The sequence below is a fragment of the Fundulus heteroclitus genome, chromosome 12, assembly GCF_011125445.2.
Source record: "Fundulus heteroclitus isolate FHET01 chromosome 12, MU-UCD_Fhet_4.1, whole genome shotgun sequence".
In the NCBI taxonomy this organism is placed as follows: Eukaryota; Metazoa; Chordata; class Actinopteri; order Cyprinodontiformes; family Fundulidae; genus Fundulus; species Fundulus heteroclitus.
The window spans coordinates 43204558-43221719 of NC_046372.1; the positions used below are offsets into that span (position 1 = coordinate 43204558).

Here is a 17162-nt window from a genome sequence, read left to right on the forward strand (position 1 = left end):
CACAGAAGCTTCTTTTGGCGGATGAAAATAAGCTTTTGGGGGATAAAGTCTTTACGGCTCTTTATCATTGCCCCTCATGAAATAGGGACAGCACCTTCAGCGCGTGCTTTATAAAGTCCACAGTAAACTGTAAAGTATCTGGGCTGCTCTGTCTGTATACTCACAGCAGCTCTGCATGCAGGCGTGTGGCCTGTTCATGGCAGTAAATACGGGTTTCTCGATAAAAGGATATTATCTCGGTTAAAAGAAACTTTTGTCTGACCGGGAGGCGCTGGCTGGGGCTTATCTTCCTTTTTTTTGTTTGTTTGTTCTCTTGTCGCCTTCTACACACAGGCACCAGAGCACAGGAGCGGTGATCGCCCGCTGCGGCCAACCAGAAGTCAGCTGGTGGGGATGGAGGAACGCCGACGACGAGCACCTGGTCCAGTCCATCGCCAAGGCGTGCGCCGTGGACGGCAGCGGTCGCAAACATCTCGCTAACGGCAGCTACACCAACGGCTCAGACCTGCCTGAGAGCGATTTCGGTGAGAGCGCCGCGCTCGTCCAGGCGCTTGAACTCACGAGCCGTGTCGCATAAAACCCTCACAGTACGCCACGCTTTCTCTGAACACACACTCACCACAGTGCAGGCGAGTTCACCACGAGCTCCGGCTCTCTGAAGAATTTGCATTAGGCGCCGTTGTGCAAACCTACGTGTTAGAGCTTGTCTGTAGCAGCTGACTGATACAAACGCACATCACTATAAAAATGCATCTGGCATGTGAAACACAGAAATAGTCATAGAAAACCTGTTTGCAGTTCGCCTCAGCCTTTAGAGCCACAACACTCAGGAAGGAGGGGCTCTGGAAGTGTGTGTGGTCTGCTTGTTAAACACTATTTTTGGCGGAAAACTAAAAACTGCTCATCACTTTTAACGCCACCAGTCTCACAGAAAACATGCAGCAGCGTCGTGTTGGGGGTGATTTTTCCCTAGCAGCGGCAGTGAAGCTGGTTGGAGTTAATAGGAAGGCGGATTGAGCTAAATGGAGGGCGGTCCTGAAAGAAAAGGAGCAGATTAAATCCAATCATCTCAAAGTGTCAGGAGGAGCCATTTAAAGCCCAGACCTACATCTAAATGAGGAACAGGGCAAGACTTTAAAAAATGTCATGATGCTTGAGCCATTTTACCAAGAAGAATGGGCAAAAACATTTCAGTGTGTATACGGATGCCGCGCCTTCCTGATTTTCAGAACAAAAACCTGAATAAATATGTAAAAGTTAAGGGCAGAGTGGTGAAGGATGGTAAGTATCACTTTCCTTTCACTTCACACGTCACATGCACAACCTTATCTTTGTTTACCACATCAAGTGTTAGCAGCAGTAAGTTAAGGTTTGTGGTAATAAAGGGATCAAGTTGTAGGTTTTCAAGCCCATTTGTGTTTATTGTGAATGAAAGCAAATGACTCGTGGGTTTCAGATTCGTCCATGACCAACAGCTCAGAGGTGGAGACTCTGGCCATCCAGCCCCACAAACTGCTGATCCTGGACGCTAGGTCGTACGCGGCGGCCGTGGCTAATAGGGCTAAGGGGGGAGGCTGTGAATGCCCAGGTAGGCTTTGTTTCTCGGTTTAAGGTTTCAAGCAGATTTAGGTCAGCGCATGCCGCAGAATCAGAAGCTCGCTTAGCCACAAATGCGATTGTTCTTTGTGCTAAAATTAAACAGCTTTTTTTTTTTCTCCTCTTCTTCTTTTTTTTTTTTTTTTTCCTGTCCTTTCCAGAGTACTATCCCAACTGCGAGGTGGTATTCATGGGAATGGCCAACATCCACTCCATCCGTAAGAGTTTCCAGTCACTGCGTTTCCTCTGCACTCAGATGCCGGATCCAGCCAAGTATGTTTTTTTTTTTCTTTTTCTTCTCTTTGTTTAATTATAGAGCCCTCCAGCAGTGCTTTCCCATTCCTCTAGACACAACATTATGAGCATGCAGGCTGAGATTACAACTGTAGCAAAGCCTTGCTCGCTGGAGGTAGCTAGTAATCACTGTTGTGTTCGGGCCGCTCTCAGACATCTGTGCCTGATTTAGAGCCTGGCCCCAGCCCAGGTGGAGGATCTCTTTCCATTTCAATGCTCCAACGTTACTCCAGGTTGATGTGTAATTAAAGCGCTCCGCTTTAGGACATTATTGCTGAATTTAGTCATGAGGTCAAAAATATCCCTGCTATGTGGATCCTATTCGATCATCATTAAGGTTATGGTTTCTATACCAGTATGGATGTGTAGACTTTGAGGAAAGTAAAGGAGGGTAGCTTTGGTAATATTTCTGCCAAAAACACATTTAGAATTTATAAAAGTGGGGAAAATAAAAAAAAAAATCGGGGCTGCACAGTGGCGCAGTGGGTAGCGCTGTTGCCTTGCAGCAAGAAGGTCCTGGGTTCGAGTACACCCCTGGGTCTTTCTGCATGGAGTTTGCATGTTCTCCCTGTGCATGCGTGGGTTCTCTCCGGGTACTCCGGCTTCCTCCCACAGACCATAAACATGACTGTTAGGTTAATTGGCTTCTCCAAATTGTCCTTAGGTGTGAGTGTGTGCGTGAATGGTTGTTTGTCCTGTTTGTCTCTATGTTGCCCTGCGACAGACTGGCAACCTGTCCAAGGTGTACCCCGCCTCTCGCCCAGTGAATGCTGGAGATAGGCACCAGCACCCCCCGCGACCCCATGAGGGATAAAGCGGTTTGGAAAATATATGGATGGATGGGAAAAAAAATCACTGAGGCAACAGAGTGTAAATACCCGGTGTAAATTCTCACCGGGATTTCATGAATAAAATAAATAAATTGTTTTGACAGGCCTAAAGGTTGGTTAGAGTAATGATATGCGGCTCTAGCTAGTTGACTTCACTCTGATTGGCTACAACCACTTTTGGGAACCTGGTCAAACGCCCCCACAGCCCTTCTCGGCGCAACACTCTATCACAAATCTATTATTATGGTATTATGGCTGGAGGAAGTATTTGTGTTGCAGGACAGGCGAGGCCGAGCTCACCAAAGGCTTTAACCTGCCGGCGCCGTTCATCGTCCGCGTTTATCAGACGAGACAGCGTTTAGAAATGAAATAGGCTTACGGGTGATGACAGCTTTGTCATCACAAAATCACTTTGTTTGCAAACGTCTTCAGTGAAGTGCGCTGAACATATGAACATAACAGAGAGGTATTGGACCGCGGTGAAGTTAGTTTTAGGTTGGATGTTGGATATTCGCGCTCCAGAGGTACGGCAGCAAACAAGCAGACAGAGAGCGGCAGACCCAGATCAGCCTCCCTGTATCGGCTCGAACAGGAGGCTGAAGCAGCGGAGCGGAATATCCAATATCCAGCCTAAAACTATAATTGTGTGGTTCTTCTTAACAATTGAACTTGAGCCACTCTGATTCGCTCATCCTTAGGGAGTAAGTGGAAACTTCCACCCATTTCTGAGCAGCCTCGGACATAACAGCTCCCCTTCAGTAGCCATCCTCTGCTTGAGTGGAGCAGTCACGACTTACGGCATTAAATTAGCCGGTCAGTGTATCAGCTGGGGAAGGAGGGAGAGGGGAAGGCTGTTTGCCTGATGGTGTGCTCTGATTGGACAATATGAATTACATAGAAAGACAGCCCGTTTTCTGATCTGACTGTCTTTAAGCAAAGAAACTAAGCTGAGCGCCCATGAGTTGGTCCTTTGGTACCCACTGTTGACATTTACACGGCCTTATCAGTGCATAACAGACCATGCAGCCAAACAACAGAAAAATGAAATTTGATGTCATGGCCCCTTTAAGACACTGAACGTTCATCAATAACCTGACACGGCTGGGAGCAAGAACCCAAAGAAGTTAAACATTGGCTTATATTTGAAGTTTAAGAATCTCTTTTTCTGCGGTGAAGTATTATATAACCAGTCTCCAAACGTTCTAGTGCATCCAGATTCTTTAAAGCTGAATGCATTCACATAGCTGTCAGACTCAGGTTATGTCTGGTGTAGATCACCACTGGTAATGTTTCTCAGTTTTTATCCATAGTCAACCAGCTGCCTTTCACAGCGGAGAGTTAAATATTCAGACTCTAGCTGTCCACTTAAATACTCAAATAGTCGGATACATTGTCAAATCAAAGTGATTAAAAAGGGACTTGTGAAAGGAGGTTCCTGGTTTTGTTTCTGCTCTTCTGTCTGTTAGCCTTTTAAACCCATGGTCTGAGCCACTGATTGAAATGTTGCACTGATCAGGACGATCCCTGTGACATGTATGAGAGACGAACATGGCTGCTCAAACCTTTTCTCCTCTGCTGTGTCTTCCCAGCTGGCTTTCTGCGCTGGAGAGCACCAAGTGGCTGCAGCACCTGTCTCTGCTGCTGAAGGCGGCCCTGCTGGTGGTCAATGCAGTGGACAGAGACCACAGACCCGTGTTGGTGCATTGCTCCGATGGCTGGGACCGCACGCCGCAGATCGTTGCTCTGTCCAAACTGCTTTTGGACCCTTACTATCGCACCATCGAGGTATCGATCTTCTCTTCCTTTGTCGTTCTTTAACGACTTCCTGTCAGACGTTAGAGACGTACTGCAGTGATGTTCCGCTCGTTATGCCGATCACCAAGTTTTTCTAAATCTCCGATCAGCCGATAACGATTTTTGACCATTCAGATTTTTTTGTCTTAATAATAATACGAGGAGAAATAACAACATTGCTCCACTGCATCCACACTGAGGAGTGTTGCTGTTGCTGGGACCTGAGTGCTTATGTTTAGCTCCTTCTGTCACAATCCAGTTTCTGACAGTCGTCGGTCCAGGCTTTGAGTCATTAGCTGATTTCTCAGGGCTTCTCTAACTTGTTTTACTGTGAAAACTACCCACGTCTGAACTGAAGCAGTAACCGATGCACGCAGCAGCAGTGGGTTTATTTCAGTTTTATTCAGCTGCCTGGAGAAAACCAGCCGATCGTATCATTAAATCAACAAAGCAGCTGCCAAACCACCCTCAATTCTTTTACTTATATGGCTTATGTGCAGCAACTTGTTTCAGCATCAAAACCAAGAAACAACAATGGTGTTGAGCCCGCTGCGTCTGGCTGATCTTCTTTTCTAATTTTACTCTCCACCCAACCACCGTTTAAGACAATCTGTTTTGGTATGCTTTTGAGGTTCAACACTGAAAAAAATACTCAATCTAATTTTGCAAAGAGTTGGCATTTTAGAATTGGAACAATTGTTCTGAGCCTAAATTAGCAGAAAAGTTTTTTTTTTTTTTTTTTTTTTTTACTTTTTCCGTCTGCCAGTGTAAAAGATAAATCTTCTGCTGTGGCTTTCTCTTATATAGCCATGTGAAAGGTTTAGGATGCACTCTGAAAGCCTGTGTTTTTCTAATATATTTGGACATGTGGACATTTGATATCAATTTCAGCAACACTGAAAAATTCAACTAATACAATTTAACTAAAAAGCTTATCAAATCTCCTGTGCATGATGAAAAAAATCAGCATCTTAGCCAGCTTTAACCGCACACATACAAAATACTCATTCAAGTATAAACAAACACTGTGGTATGATGCAAAGAGCTGCCAGGGGCCTTCAGAAAGGCATTTGATGCAGCTTATTAGTTTTGATAAGGGGTTTAAAGGGAGCACAGCTAAATTTGAAATCAGTAATTTGACTGTATGGAAAACAGTCTAACCGGAGAGGACGTCCATAATATTTATCAACATGCCCAGTTCTGACCATCAAGGAAGTTCACCCGGAAAACAGACCACAAGATGCTAAAAAACCTCAGAGAAGCCCTAAATGTCATCACAGGACAGGCTGTTGATTATGTTCATATTAAAGTTCATACCTGTACAACCAGAAAGCGACTGAACAAGTTTAACTTTCATGGAAGGTGTGCCAGACGGAAGCGTTTGCCCTTTGATGAAAACAGAAAGAGCAGACTAAAGTTCACCAGAGAACGTAGACAAAGGCCAGGACTTCTGGAATGATTTGTTTGGACAGATCAGTCTAAAAGGACATAAGCTAACCCCAGAACAGAAAAAACATCCAGCACTCAAAGAAAATAACCTCTTACTAACTGAGATGCAGAGAGGTGGAAGTGTCATGGTGTGGGTAGGGCTGTCATAAACGATTATTTTAATAATCCATTATTCTGACGATTAATCGAGTAATGGGATAAAGATTTGACAATCTGCAGATTTTTCACATAATTACTTACGCTTATTTTATTAATAATAGAAGTAAAGGGAAAATGCTAATTAGCAAATAATGCCATTCTTTTTTTGTATAACAAGGATAAATCTGCAGCCAAAAAGTTCTAGGGTCAAAATGTTAAAAGCTCAGCCCTTTCTGGTTTACTTAACATCAATACAGTGCAGCTGCCCCTGTAGTGAAATGGTCACAAACAAAAAATGCATAAAGTTTCACTTCTGTAAAAGAGGAGCCCAGCTCAAGAGAGCAGCATTCTGGATTTTTTTTTATTTTTTTGATTACAAAGCATAATTCTATTCATATAAAACAGGCTAAGTAAACTAATTTTTTTAGTCCACAAATAGACAATAAAATAATTCCACATTGATAAAAAAAAAAAAAGAAAGAGCTAATTTAAATTCAGGCCTAATAAATACTGCCTTTTTTCAAACTATTCTTATCCATGTTTAATAAAATAGAAATACCTTTACTGCCCCACAGTGGGGAAATTTGTGTGTGACAGTGGCAAAAACAGGTAGGCCTAGACACCAGATTTGCATGCAAGATTAATTAAAATGAAGAGAAAGCTAAATTTAAAGTTAAGCTGTACAGCAGAAGAGAGAGAAAAATGCTATGCAATTATTCATAGATAATAAGGCATATGCAGATAAAAATTGAGTGTTCAAGTTAAAAATTGCAGAAAAAAACATCAGTTGATTTACAGAATGATGTAATATTTTAGTAAACTTGTTTTATTGCACAAATTAACATAAAACTGCAAAGACATCCACAGAACAGCACCAGAACCAAACTCTCCTCTAAAAATACAGCTCTGATATGTCTGCAGGTTTTTAGTGGAAATGCTGTTAAAATAATTTTAATTCTGCAGTGAAGGAGCTCTGCTTTGTTTTCTCCAACATCTGTAAACTAAAAACCCTCATAGTTGACTTTACAGGACAACCTAACAGACTCACCTTGTACTCACAGCTGCATCGCTGCACCCCTTTCTGTTTTTCACATAATGATTGGGCGTTTGGCCGTCATGTTAACCAATCAAAACGAGTCCTGGCAAGATAGGAAAGGTGGGGGCCGAGCAGCGAGCACTGTTGCCAAGTCTGCTTATTATAATTAACTTTGGGCTTCTTTTTTTAAGTCGCTTGTAAAAAAATTTTGGGCCTCGTTTCTGAACGTGAAGTTGCTTATTTGGGCTCAATGAGCGACGATAAACTTCTAAAGAGGCCCGCTTGCACTGCTGTGCTGCAGACGGCATGAGTAAAACCAGCAGAAATATCCCTCCACCTCTCCACGTTCACACTCCCCTACCCATAGACCACATATACTAGATGTCTCATTACATGCTGGAGTGCATCCTGCGTCGCCACCATATTGGATGGGTCTTTTCTACTCTAGGCTGACACAGGAGCCAATGGGAGTAAAGTCAGAGGGAGCAATTTTGCCCGTATTTTATGCAGTTTATGTTTGCAATAATAAAGTAGATTGCGTGGTGCAGGTCACCATTTTGAGCAGAGATTGGTTCTGGATATGAGTTTTTACGAGCAGAAACCAGACCCATAAACCGTAATTTAATGCTTATTAATTTGTTGTCCCTGTATTTGACAAACTAAGGCTGAATCACAATGACAAATTAAGTACCTGGAGTTGCCGCTTCTTTTTGGCTTTCTTTTATAGCACTGGTTGCTTGTTTGTCTGACAGTATCTGGCAACACTGGCAGCGAGTAGAAGCGCTAATCCTCCGGTTTTCTTTCCTGGTAAATTTAAAGTGGCCCTGCGCCTCTAAAACTTTAGGTCTCTTTTTCCGTTGGTTTCTGTCTCCCTAGCTGATGTCCACACTCGGCATCTATGTATTAGATGGCTAGGGTATCATTAGTGTTAACCACCTGGCTAGGACAGGTGAATAAATCCTTTTATTTTCATTTAACTGTATGCCGTACATTATGCAGCTTCTAATTCTAAAGTTTACTTTCCTCTTTAAGTCAGATGTATCAGTTTATGATCTGAAGTCTGTGAGGGGCTTAGACCATAGGAGGCTTCGCAGCGCTGCTGGTTAACAGACAAACAATAAGCAAAGGGCCGACTGCGGCTCAGCGGGTCTTGCAGGTGGAAGGTTTTGGGTTCAATTCCAGCTTCCCTTTGTCACGTGTCGATGTGTCCCAGGCCATGGCACTTAACCCAAGTCACCACCCGATCTGTATATTGGTGTATGGATGTGCGTGTTAGTGAGTGTGACTGGGTGAAAGTGTCTCTAGGTCCAAGCGCTTTGATTGGTCAATATAACTAGAAAAGCGCTAAATAAATTTATAAAGCGAAGGGTTTAACATAACTAACCTCTGAGAGTGGATGACAGCAGAGTGAAATGCTGACTTTGGCAGCATGTTGCTTTTAAAAATGAACAGGATGAAATAACCGGATAAGAATGTGTGCTCCCCAGAAGTGAAAACGCGTGGCGTCTCTGTACAGGGCTTCCAGGTGTTGGTGGAAACAGAGTGGCTGGACTTTGGCCACAAGTTCGCCGACCGCTGTGGTCACGGGGAGAACTCCGAGGACCTGAACGAGCGCTGCCCCGTCTTCCTGCAGTGGCTGGACTGCGTTCACCAGCTGCAGAGGCAATTTCCCTGCTCCTTCGAGTTCAACGAGGCCTTCCTGGTACGTGTTCCTGCACCAGGTGAACTGGTCTTCAGCTCATGTTAATGTTTTCACTCTTCATGTGTAAAAGTAAGGATGGCATTCCTGTAATTATGGCACATCTGCACATCTGCATATCTCTGGGTTCCCTTCCAGGGTTGCTAATAATACACAGGAGAGCTTCTTTTCATCTGTTCACTTGTCGTGCCTCGGATTTTCATACAAGCCTCTGCATGTCCCTGTGTGTGTGTGCGTGTGTGTGTGCGTGTGTGTGTGCGTGTGTGTGTGCGTGTGTGTGTGTGTGTGTGTGTGTGTGTGTGTGTGTGTGTGTACACATGCAGGTGAAGCTGGTGCAGCACACCTACTCCTGTCTCTTCGGCACCTTCCTGTGTAACAGCGGCAAGGAGAGAGAGGATCGGCACGTTCAGGAGAGAACCTGCTCCGTGTGGTCACTGCTCCGGCCAGCCAACCGCACGCTGAGAAACATGCTGTACTCCTCCCACTCTGAAACCGTACGTCTACGGTTGCCGGTGGCCGGACCCCCCGTCGGTTCCGGCTGCTTCTTCCTCTAACCGGAACACATTCGGTCTTTTTCCACACTCAGAATAGGCGTCTTCTCATGCTTAGTCTTGTTAGGCTTTAATCAACTTTTCTAAGCGCGGAGTCTGAAAACAATGGCGCTACAGACAGGGTGAAACCGTAATGTTGCCTTTCACTGTGTTATAGATTTATTGCTACTTGTTTTGCTCTCATACTTGATTTAAAGTCTGGTTCATTGCATTCTTGTGGCTGCTGTTGTTTCTCTTTGCTGCTGTTGTAGGCAGTGAAATTCCCCCTTTAGCGAGTTAGAAAACAGTATTCTGACGGCTTATCTGTCTTAGTCATCCTTTTAAATCAGAGGGATCCATTGGGTCGGTGTGTTCTCCACGCAGGTTCTCCACCCCGTGTGTCACGTGAGGAACCTGATGCTGTGGACGGCCGTCTACCTTCCCAGCTCCTCTCCCACCACGCCCTCCGACGACTCCTGCGCTCCGTATCCCGTGCCCGGTGCCAACCCGGAGGATGCGCCCCTGGGCAGGTGAGCCTGGCGCATTGGCACCCGACCCCCCCCCACTTCCTGCTTCATGTAAGATAAACACAAACTCAGGACTGCAACAGCCAGAGGGTCCTGGCTTAACAACCCTACTGCTTCTTTAAGTTGCTCTCACCAGGCCTCAGCGCAGGTTAACGTCTGCTTCTCGTCTCTCACCCAGCAGTCAGGCAGTGCCTTGCTGAGGTTTACATTTTGTAGCTGCAAGACTTTTCCGTTTTCGCTTGCAAAACGAGATATCAAAGATGCATTTTATAATTATTAGCTAGTCTGTGTTGCGTAATAGAACAACTCAGTACAATAAATAGAGGTTTGTGGCTGTAATGTGGCAAGGTGTTAAATACATATGAATGTATCTGCAAGACACTGTGACATCATGAAAAAGACTAAAACGTTCTGTTTAAACAGTTTAGGACCACAACTGGACGTCTGTGTTTTTTTTTAAATAAAATAATTTTGTGTAATTTTCTTGTTTTCAAGAAGTTGAGTCGTTTAAACGAAATGTTTAGTCTGAGCCGACGGTGAATGTTAGTCAGCGCTGCTGTTTTCGCTGCTGATCTGTTTCTCTCTTTTGCTGTTTAGACGTCCAAAAACTCGCTCTTTTGACAACCTGCCCAGTGCATGTGAGCTGGGAAGCGCGCTGGCTCCCAACCGCCGCTCCAGCGACCCCAGCCTCAACGAGAAGTGGCAGGACCACCGGCGCTCTCTGGAGCTCAACATGGCAGTGGGCCCTGAGGGAGGGGGGAATCAGGAGTTTCAGCCCAACGCAGACGGGCCTGGTGCAGACGGACAGCACTCTGAGTTGGGCGACGGTCCGCAGACCCAGGAGTCCCCGGCCGGCCTGCGACAGGACGCGCCTGTAAGCCCGGCAGGAGAGGAAGTAAAGGAGGTGGAACTCTCTGTGGTGGTCGGCGTGGCTGAGGGACAAATGGAGAATATCCTTCAGGACGCCACAGAGGACGCAGGAGCAGACATGCAGGGACCGAGCCCCGCTGCAGGCGTTACGGCTGCTGACGCAGCAGTGAAGTGGGAAGTAGAAAGTGAGAGGGAGAACCTGCTGACGGTGGTTAACGGGGCTGAGATGCAGAGAGACATAATTGCAAATGGTCACCATCCTGAAAACGGTGGGACGGAGGCTGAGGACGACGGCCATTCTGCTCCTTGGCCTTCACAGAAGGAAGAGGGGCTCCATCAGGAGCCGGCCGACGACGCTCAGACAGCAGAGGGCGCTGTGGAGCAGGGTGCAGAGCGACCTTCTGTAGAAGAGGAGCCCAGCTCAGGAGAGCAGCAGCCGTCAGCGGCCCTCAGAACTGTGACTAACGGCTTTGTGGACAGCTCACCTGAGGAGCAGGACGTAGATGAAGCCTGTCCCGTCTCTGAACCTGAGCACGGCGGCCCACAGCTGGGAGAACAGGGGGACAAGAGGGGCTCCCTGATGGAGAGCTCCACAGAGACATTAACTGAAGAGGCCTGCAGCAAACTGGAGCTTTCAGCTCAACAAAGTGTTTTAGCCGACCGCCAGCCGCACGGCGATGGGAGGAGCCAGCATCCCTGCTTCAGGAAGGACAAGGAGGCGGCTGAGCACGGCTTCAGCAGAACTTTAAACGGCGGCAGCAAGCACTCCTCAGTCGGTGCCTTTCAATCTGCAAGTGCTGAGCTAAGCAGGGAGGGCTTGCATAACGGAGACTGCTCCGACGGAGACCCCTGCGTCGGGCCTCACTGGTCCAAAGGGACCGGGGAGCGGGCCCCTCTGAGCAGGCAGGTCTCCCTCGCCAGCTGCAACTCCCTGATCCTCCACCCGCGAGGCTTTTGCTCCCAGCACCGCTGGTGCCACGCCGTGCTGAGCCGGGCCACCGTCAGCCCGGAGCAGCCCGCCCGCAGCCACCTGGACGACGACGGGCTGACCCTGCACACGGACGCCATCCAGCAGAGGCTCAGGCAGATCGAGGCGGGCCACCAGATGGAGGTGGAGACGCTGAAGAAGCAGGTGCAGGAGCTGTGGAGTCGGCTGGAGAACCAGCAGCACGCCGGCTCTCACAGGATCAACGGAGACGTGGGAGATGAAGTGGTGAGGCGCCGAGAGCGTTTTCTCTCTTTTCTTTTCCACGTGTCGTTCGCTCAGCTGTCGTAAGCTAACCTTCCAGCTTTTAAGCGCGTCCCTGCCGGTCAATGCTGACTCATGGTGACCGTCTGTCTTTGCAGACCTCGACCACCGACTCCGAGTACAACCTGGACCCAAACTGTTTGTCGCGCTGCAGCACAGAGCTCTTCTCAGAGGCCAGCTGGGAGCAGGTGGACAAGCAGGACACTGAGGTGAGCAGACAAGTCCAGGAGGATAATTAGCTGGAAGGAAGCCACCGGAGGACGGTGCTCATCTCTTTACTGTGGGCATGAGGGGGGGGGGATCAGTGGTGAACTCCCGGGTAGATAACTATGAACGGCTCTGTATGCAGGTGACTCGCTGGTACCCCGATCATTTGGCCGCCCAGTGTTACGGCTGCGAGAGCAGGTTCTGGCTGGCCACAAGGAAGCATCATTGCAGGTGAGGGCTGAGGCCTGTCAGACACGCATCTCTGATCGCCACAGAGTCTTTTTACACCAGGGAGTGGTGGCCTAGTGGTTAGAGCAGAGCGCTTGCCTTCTGGGAAGGCAGCAAGAACCCGGTCCGGTCCCTGCAGGCTGCCGCCATGGCTCCTGACCACAGATTGGCCCCGGGGCGCCTCAGTGTTGGGAGCACAAGGGAGGGTTAAACGGAGAAGACTTCCCTTCTGTGGGAGCATACAGGGAAATATTTCTTTTGTTTATACTCTGTAAGGGCAACTATAACTAATCAACAGTGCTGGAGTACATGTAGAGAGCTTTTTCAGTTCTATCACCTCCTTTGTTATCAGTTTAATGTGCAAAGCCCCATAAAACTCACCTGTTCTTGCAGCAAAAGGTGTTCCTACAAAGGCTTGACTGACCGGGCTTTAATGCAGAGGTTGTTGTGAAACTTCTTCTTTATTAAACTTTACACTTCTTTCTCTTCGTCTAAAATGGTCGTGGCTGTAATGTGACAAATTGCGTGAAAGTATGGCGACTACTTTTCCATGGGTTTCCTCTAACTGCTAAAGGTTAGTAGTGTCTTCCTGGGCTGTGTGCTCGGTCTGTGGGAGAACACAAGGAGCACATCTGGTTGTCACAACCTGTCGGCGCCCTCTGTTGGAGGCAAACGGTACGGTTCCCATGGTGATTGGTTGACGCGTAGCCTGATGGTGCTCAGTCTGCATATTCAGCATGAAGATGGTTTTGGTGGATTGTAGCCCTCAGCCTCATGCCCTCTGAGTCTCTGTTGTGTGCTCCGCTCCTGTTGTAGTTTATATAGTTCATTTCTTTTGGGGGCATAAAAAAAAAGTCTGTGGTTAGTCAGGATGTGGATTCAGAAACATTCGGTGTCGTCCGCCCTAACAAAAACCGTAGAGCGGGAATCTGTTGTTGTTGTGTGCTGATATTTTCTCCACTGCTCAGGCAGTTCTTATCCATTGTCTGCCCCTCTTCCTCCTCTACAGTGGCAGAGAGGCTGTCCAGGAGGTCTGGTGAGATCCCGCTCCCTCGTCCCACCCCGGCCCACCAGCCTTTTCCCTGCCACCGCTGTCCACCCTCCTCCTAACCCTAACCCACCCCCCCCCCTCCTCACCTGCTGTATCTTTGTCCATTTTTACTTATCAGTAGCCTCACGGGGAAATGTTGATTTCTGATAGACCAGCTTTCATCCTGCCGCTGCTGTATGGTTCCACTGAGTGTTGTTGTAATTGGCTGTAAAAGAGGCCTGCTGTGATTGGTCGACGGCTGATGGCTGATTTATTTATTTATTTTTTTTAAGTTCATGGGAGAAATTGATTTTCTAAGCAGAGCAGAAGTGGACTGCCTCAGCCTCAGTCCACCATAGCAGCACATCAGCATCCTCGCACCCACCCAGCAGACACCCCGGCAGCATGCTGCCCCAAACCAGCCCTTGCATCTCACCCCCCCCCCCCCCCCCCCCCCCCCCCCCTCCCCAGCACCACGGCATGACAACAAAAGCTACTCAGGTCACTTGGTTGAAAAAGCTTGAGGCTCAGACGCATACTTGTTTTGTTTGCTGGGGTTCAGTAGCTACAGGGAGGAAGGAGTGCGCCACTGTACGTGTAAGTGTGTGCGCATGGCCGTCCATCTGAATGTGAGCATGGGGAGTGTTAGCTTCTGTCCTGCCCAATGACGAGGGAGGCTTTACATTTTTCACTGGAGCTAAACCCATCACAACTTTGTGGCCCATCTCCAGCGTTTGTGAATGTTTCACTTGTCTATAATGATTTTAATCAATTCCGATTTTCTCCTTAACAACTAATACAAAAAGTTACAAAATATTTTGTTTTATACTTCCAGCTGACAGTGGTCATTAATTGTAGTAGAAGCAAAAGTACAGTCGCACTGAGTGAGGACAGGGTTTTACTATTGCTAACAGAGTAAAATAGATTATTAAATAGAGACTTTAAACAGTTTTTACCCTCTGAAATTAACGATTAGCGCACGTAATGCAGCTAGCATTTCAAAAGCCTGCCAGTGTTTCTAAACCCAGCATGTTTCATGAAAGACAGCGGTTAAAAGCTCAAACGGACGAACCTGCACTTAGACTGAGTAAACTTGGCTAACATTCAGCTCACACACAAAGAGTGTTGTTGTTTGCGTGATCTAGGAGCAGCCTGGATTACGATGCGTTTACTGATCTGAAAAAAGATGGCCCTGTGGGTTTCAGACGGTCAGGATGCTGCTGAGGGACAGTGGAGCATAAAATGAGCTGATTCCTCTGTGCGTCTCTACCTTTAACTGAATAGACAGGTTGACGCGCTGCTTGGTGCTAGAGCACCTCAGCTCAGATGCATGTAGCAATATCTGACAGCAGAGGTACACAGGTGAGTAGTGGTGGTTTGTGCCTTATTCTTCCTTGTCTGTTTTCCCACACGTTGCAGATGGTTGAAATCAATGATTCTGGAAACTGTTGGTTTTTCACATCAACCACATAGTGCTTTGCAAAAGTATTCAACCCCCGCCCCCGGCTTTTTTAATGTTTTATTGACGTGTCACTTAAAAAAAAAAATATTCTAATTTCATATGATGCATCTGCACAAAATAATCAAAGGTGAAGTGAAATTAGAAAAAAATATATAAAAAGAATTAGGGAAAATAATGAAAACCAAATTTCTACATGTATTCAATGCAACCATATACTTTTAACAGTCCCATAGTTAGTGAAAGGAAGTCCTCCTGTGTGAAACCTTAAGGCCGAAACAGTGGATACCCAAAAATGAATGGTATGAAGACGTAAATATGTCTGGTTGAAGTGAGGGGGCCGGGCCTGTGAGAGCTCCTGCACTTCTACACAACAATGTCTGCGTAGGTCGGACCAAGAGAGAGCGCTGGTTTTCTGAAAGGCCCCAGAGGCTGGAGCACAGCATGACGGCCAGGAAGCTCTCCAGACAAGTCAGGGACAAAGTTGGTGAGAAGAACAAGTCAGGGTTGGGATTACTAATGAATACTTTTGCAGGCCATGCTATTGCTTTTGATGGTGTCTGGTTCACGTTAGAACCAAAGACGTGGCTGGTAGCTGAGGATGTGACGTTCTCCTCTGACCGGATTGTCTCCCTGTGCAGGAACTGCGGTAACGTGTTCTGTGCCAGCTGTTGCGACCAAAAGATGCCAGTGCCAAGCCAGCAGCTGTTTGAGCCTTGCCGCGTCTGTAAGAACTGCTACAGCAGCCTTCAGCTCAGCTCGGCTCCTCTCGACCACGAGCTGGAGAAACCCATCACGGCGAGCTCCAACTGAGGGACGGCCGACGGGAACGCAGAGGAGCCGGGCCGAGCCGCCTGCCGCCGCCGCCGCTCAGGAGCGCAGGATCTACGCAGAATGTCCCATTTACTCTGTGTGTGTATGGCTGGTTCAGATCTGGAATTACAAGCGTGTATATATTTAGGATGACGTGCTGGGAAAGCAACAAGGACTCTGAATGTCGGTGTCCGTGTGTGTGTGGGGGTGGGAGGCGGGGCAGAGCGCTCACACACAAGGTCAGGGGCGGGGATGAAACTGCACGTCAAGGAGCGAGAATGGACTTCCTGGTGCCTTGGCCCGGAAAACGCCGAGAGAAGCGCGTCTCACCGCGTCTGCTGATGCCAGAAGGAGCACTTTAGGCGATTGTTACAGCGTCTCGCTACCCATCAACATCTAGTCTTAGATTGAGTTTAGATTTGTTCTGCTGACGGCAAGAAAGCAACATTAACATCCTGGCAGTGGAAAGAGAATCGCCTTGTATCGGAAACATTAGCACAGATGGCATAAAGACAAAAACCTAAAGGGGCCACTGCCGCTCACCGGTTCGCACTTCATGCTGTCTGATCAAGTGAAACCAATTTGACGTTCCTTAAAGAGAGCTAAAAAGTGAAAAGTCTATTTAATAACGGGACAAAAAGAGCAGAATTTGACACAAGAAACAAGCTTAAACCAGAGTTGCACTTTAGGGTGATCTTGTTAATTCGTATTTTTAGAGGTACTATTACTCTTTACCTTTTAATTCAACCTTTAGAACGTGTTGGATTCGACCTTTATCCTAATAGAAAACCAGTTGTGTTAAAGTCCTCCCCGTCTTCCAGCCTGAGTTCATTGGTCCCACCGTGACTCTGGATGGTCGAGTGAAGACACTGTGAGCTCCAGCTGAGCTTAGTACTTACCTGCGTTGTTACCTTTGAGGGTTTCCTTTTGGATTCCTGTAACCCCCCCCCCCCCCCCCCTCCCAGTACTGATGTGGTCCGTCCCCTAGCCACACAAAGACTGCCTGGTGACGAGCTGATCACGAACTGAACAATCCATTCATGTAAACCAAAAAAAACAAAATGTCCAATTCCGCTCAGCCGTCGATTCCTCTTGACCCCGATGGTAACCAGGAGCTCCGCCCCCGCTGATGACATCACCCATCTGCTTGGCGAGCGAAGGACTGTAGAGGAGCTGGAGCTAGCTGAGCCTGCTGCGGCCTGAACTTTAGCTCTAAGCCCGTCGCTCCCAGCAGCTCCATGGTCGCCGGCCTGCTCTACTCAAAGCGCGGCGGTACCGACCCGCGGCAGAAATCCTGATCCGTAAAGGCAGAAGAGAGCAGCACCAGCAACTTGAAAGGGCTCTTTGTGAGATCGGTCAGCAAAGCTTCTCGGCCGGCACGCCTATTCAATGACCTCCTTGCACACACACAGA

General features: G+C 47.5%; 1 protein-coding gene across 5 annotated transcripts in view; it reads left to right on the plus strand.

Annotated features, from left to right (window-relative positions):
* mtmr3 (myotubularin related protein 3) overlaps positions 1 to 16180 on the plus strand; it is a 29744-nt gene extending 13564 nt beyond the window's left edge. For 2 of the 5 annotated variants that reach the window (XM_036144646.1, XM_036144647.1), the window contains 12 exons: positions 334 to 524; positions 1457 to 1588; positions 1758 to 1869; positions 4310 to 4505; positions 8654 to 8839; positions 9160 to 9330; positions 9751 to 9896; positions 10491 to 11976; positions 12111 to 12221; positions 12362 to 12450; positions 13457 to 13483; positions 15578 to 16180. In XM_036144646.1, coding sequence (XP_036000539.1) covers positions 334 to 524; positions 1457 to 1588; positions 1758 to 1869; positions 4310 to 4505; positions 8654 to 8839; positions 9160 to 9330; positions 9751 to 9896; positions 10491 to 11976; positions 12111 to 12221; positions 12362 to 12450; positions 13457 to 13483; positions 15578 to 15749 — 3019 coding nt within the window. In that variant the 3' untranslated portion in view covers positions 15750 to 16180. The remainder of the gene's footprint in view (positions 1 to 333; positions 525 to 1456; positions 1589 to 1757; positions 1870 to 4309; positions 4506 to 8653; positions 8840 to 9159; positions 9331 to 9750; positions 9897 to 10490; positions 11977 to 12110; positions 12222 to 12361; positions 12451 to 13456; positions 13484 to 15577) is intronic. The other 3 variants (XM_036144648.1, XM_036144650.1, XM_036144649.1) reach the window with 2 other exon arrangements.
* The last annotated feature ends 982 nt before the right edge of the window (positions 16181 to 17162 follow it).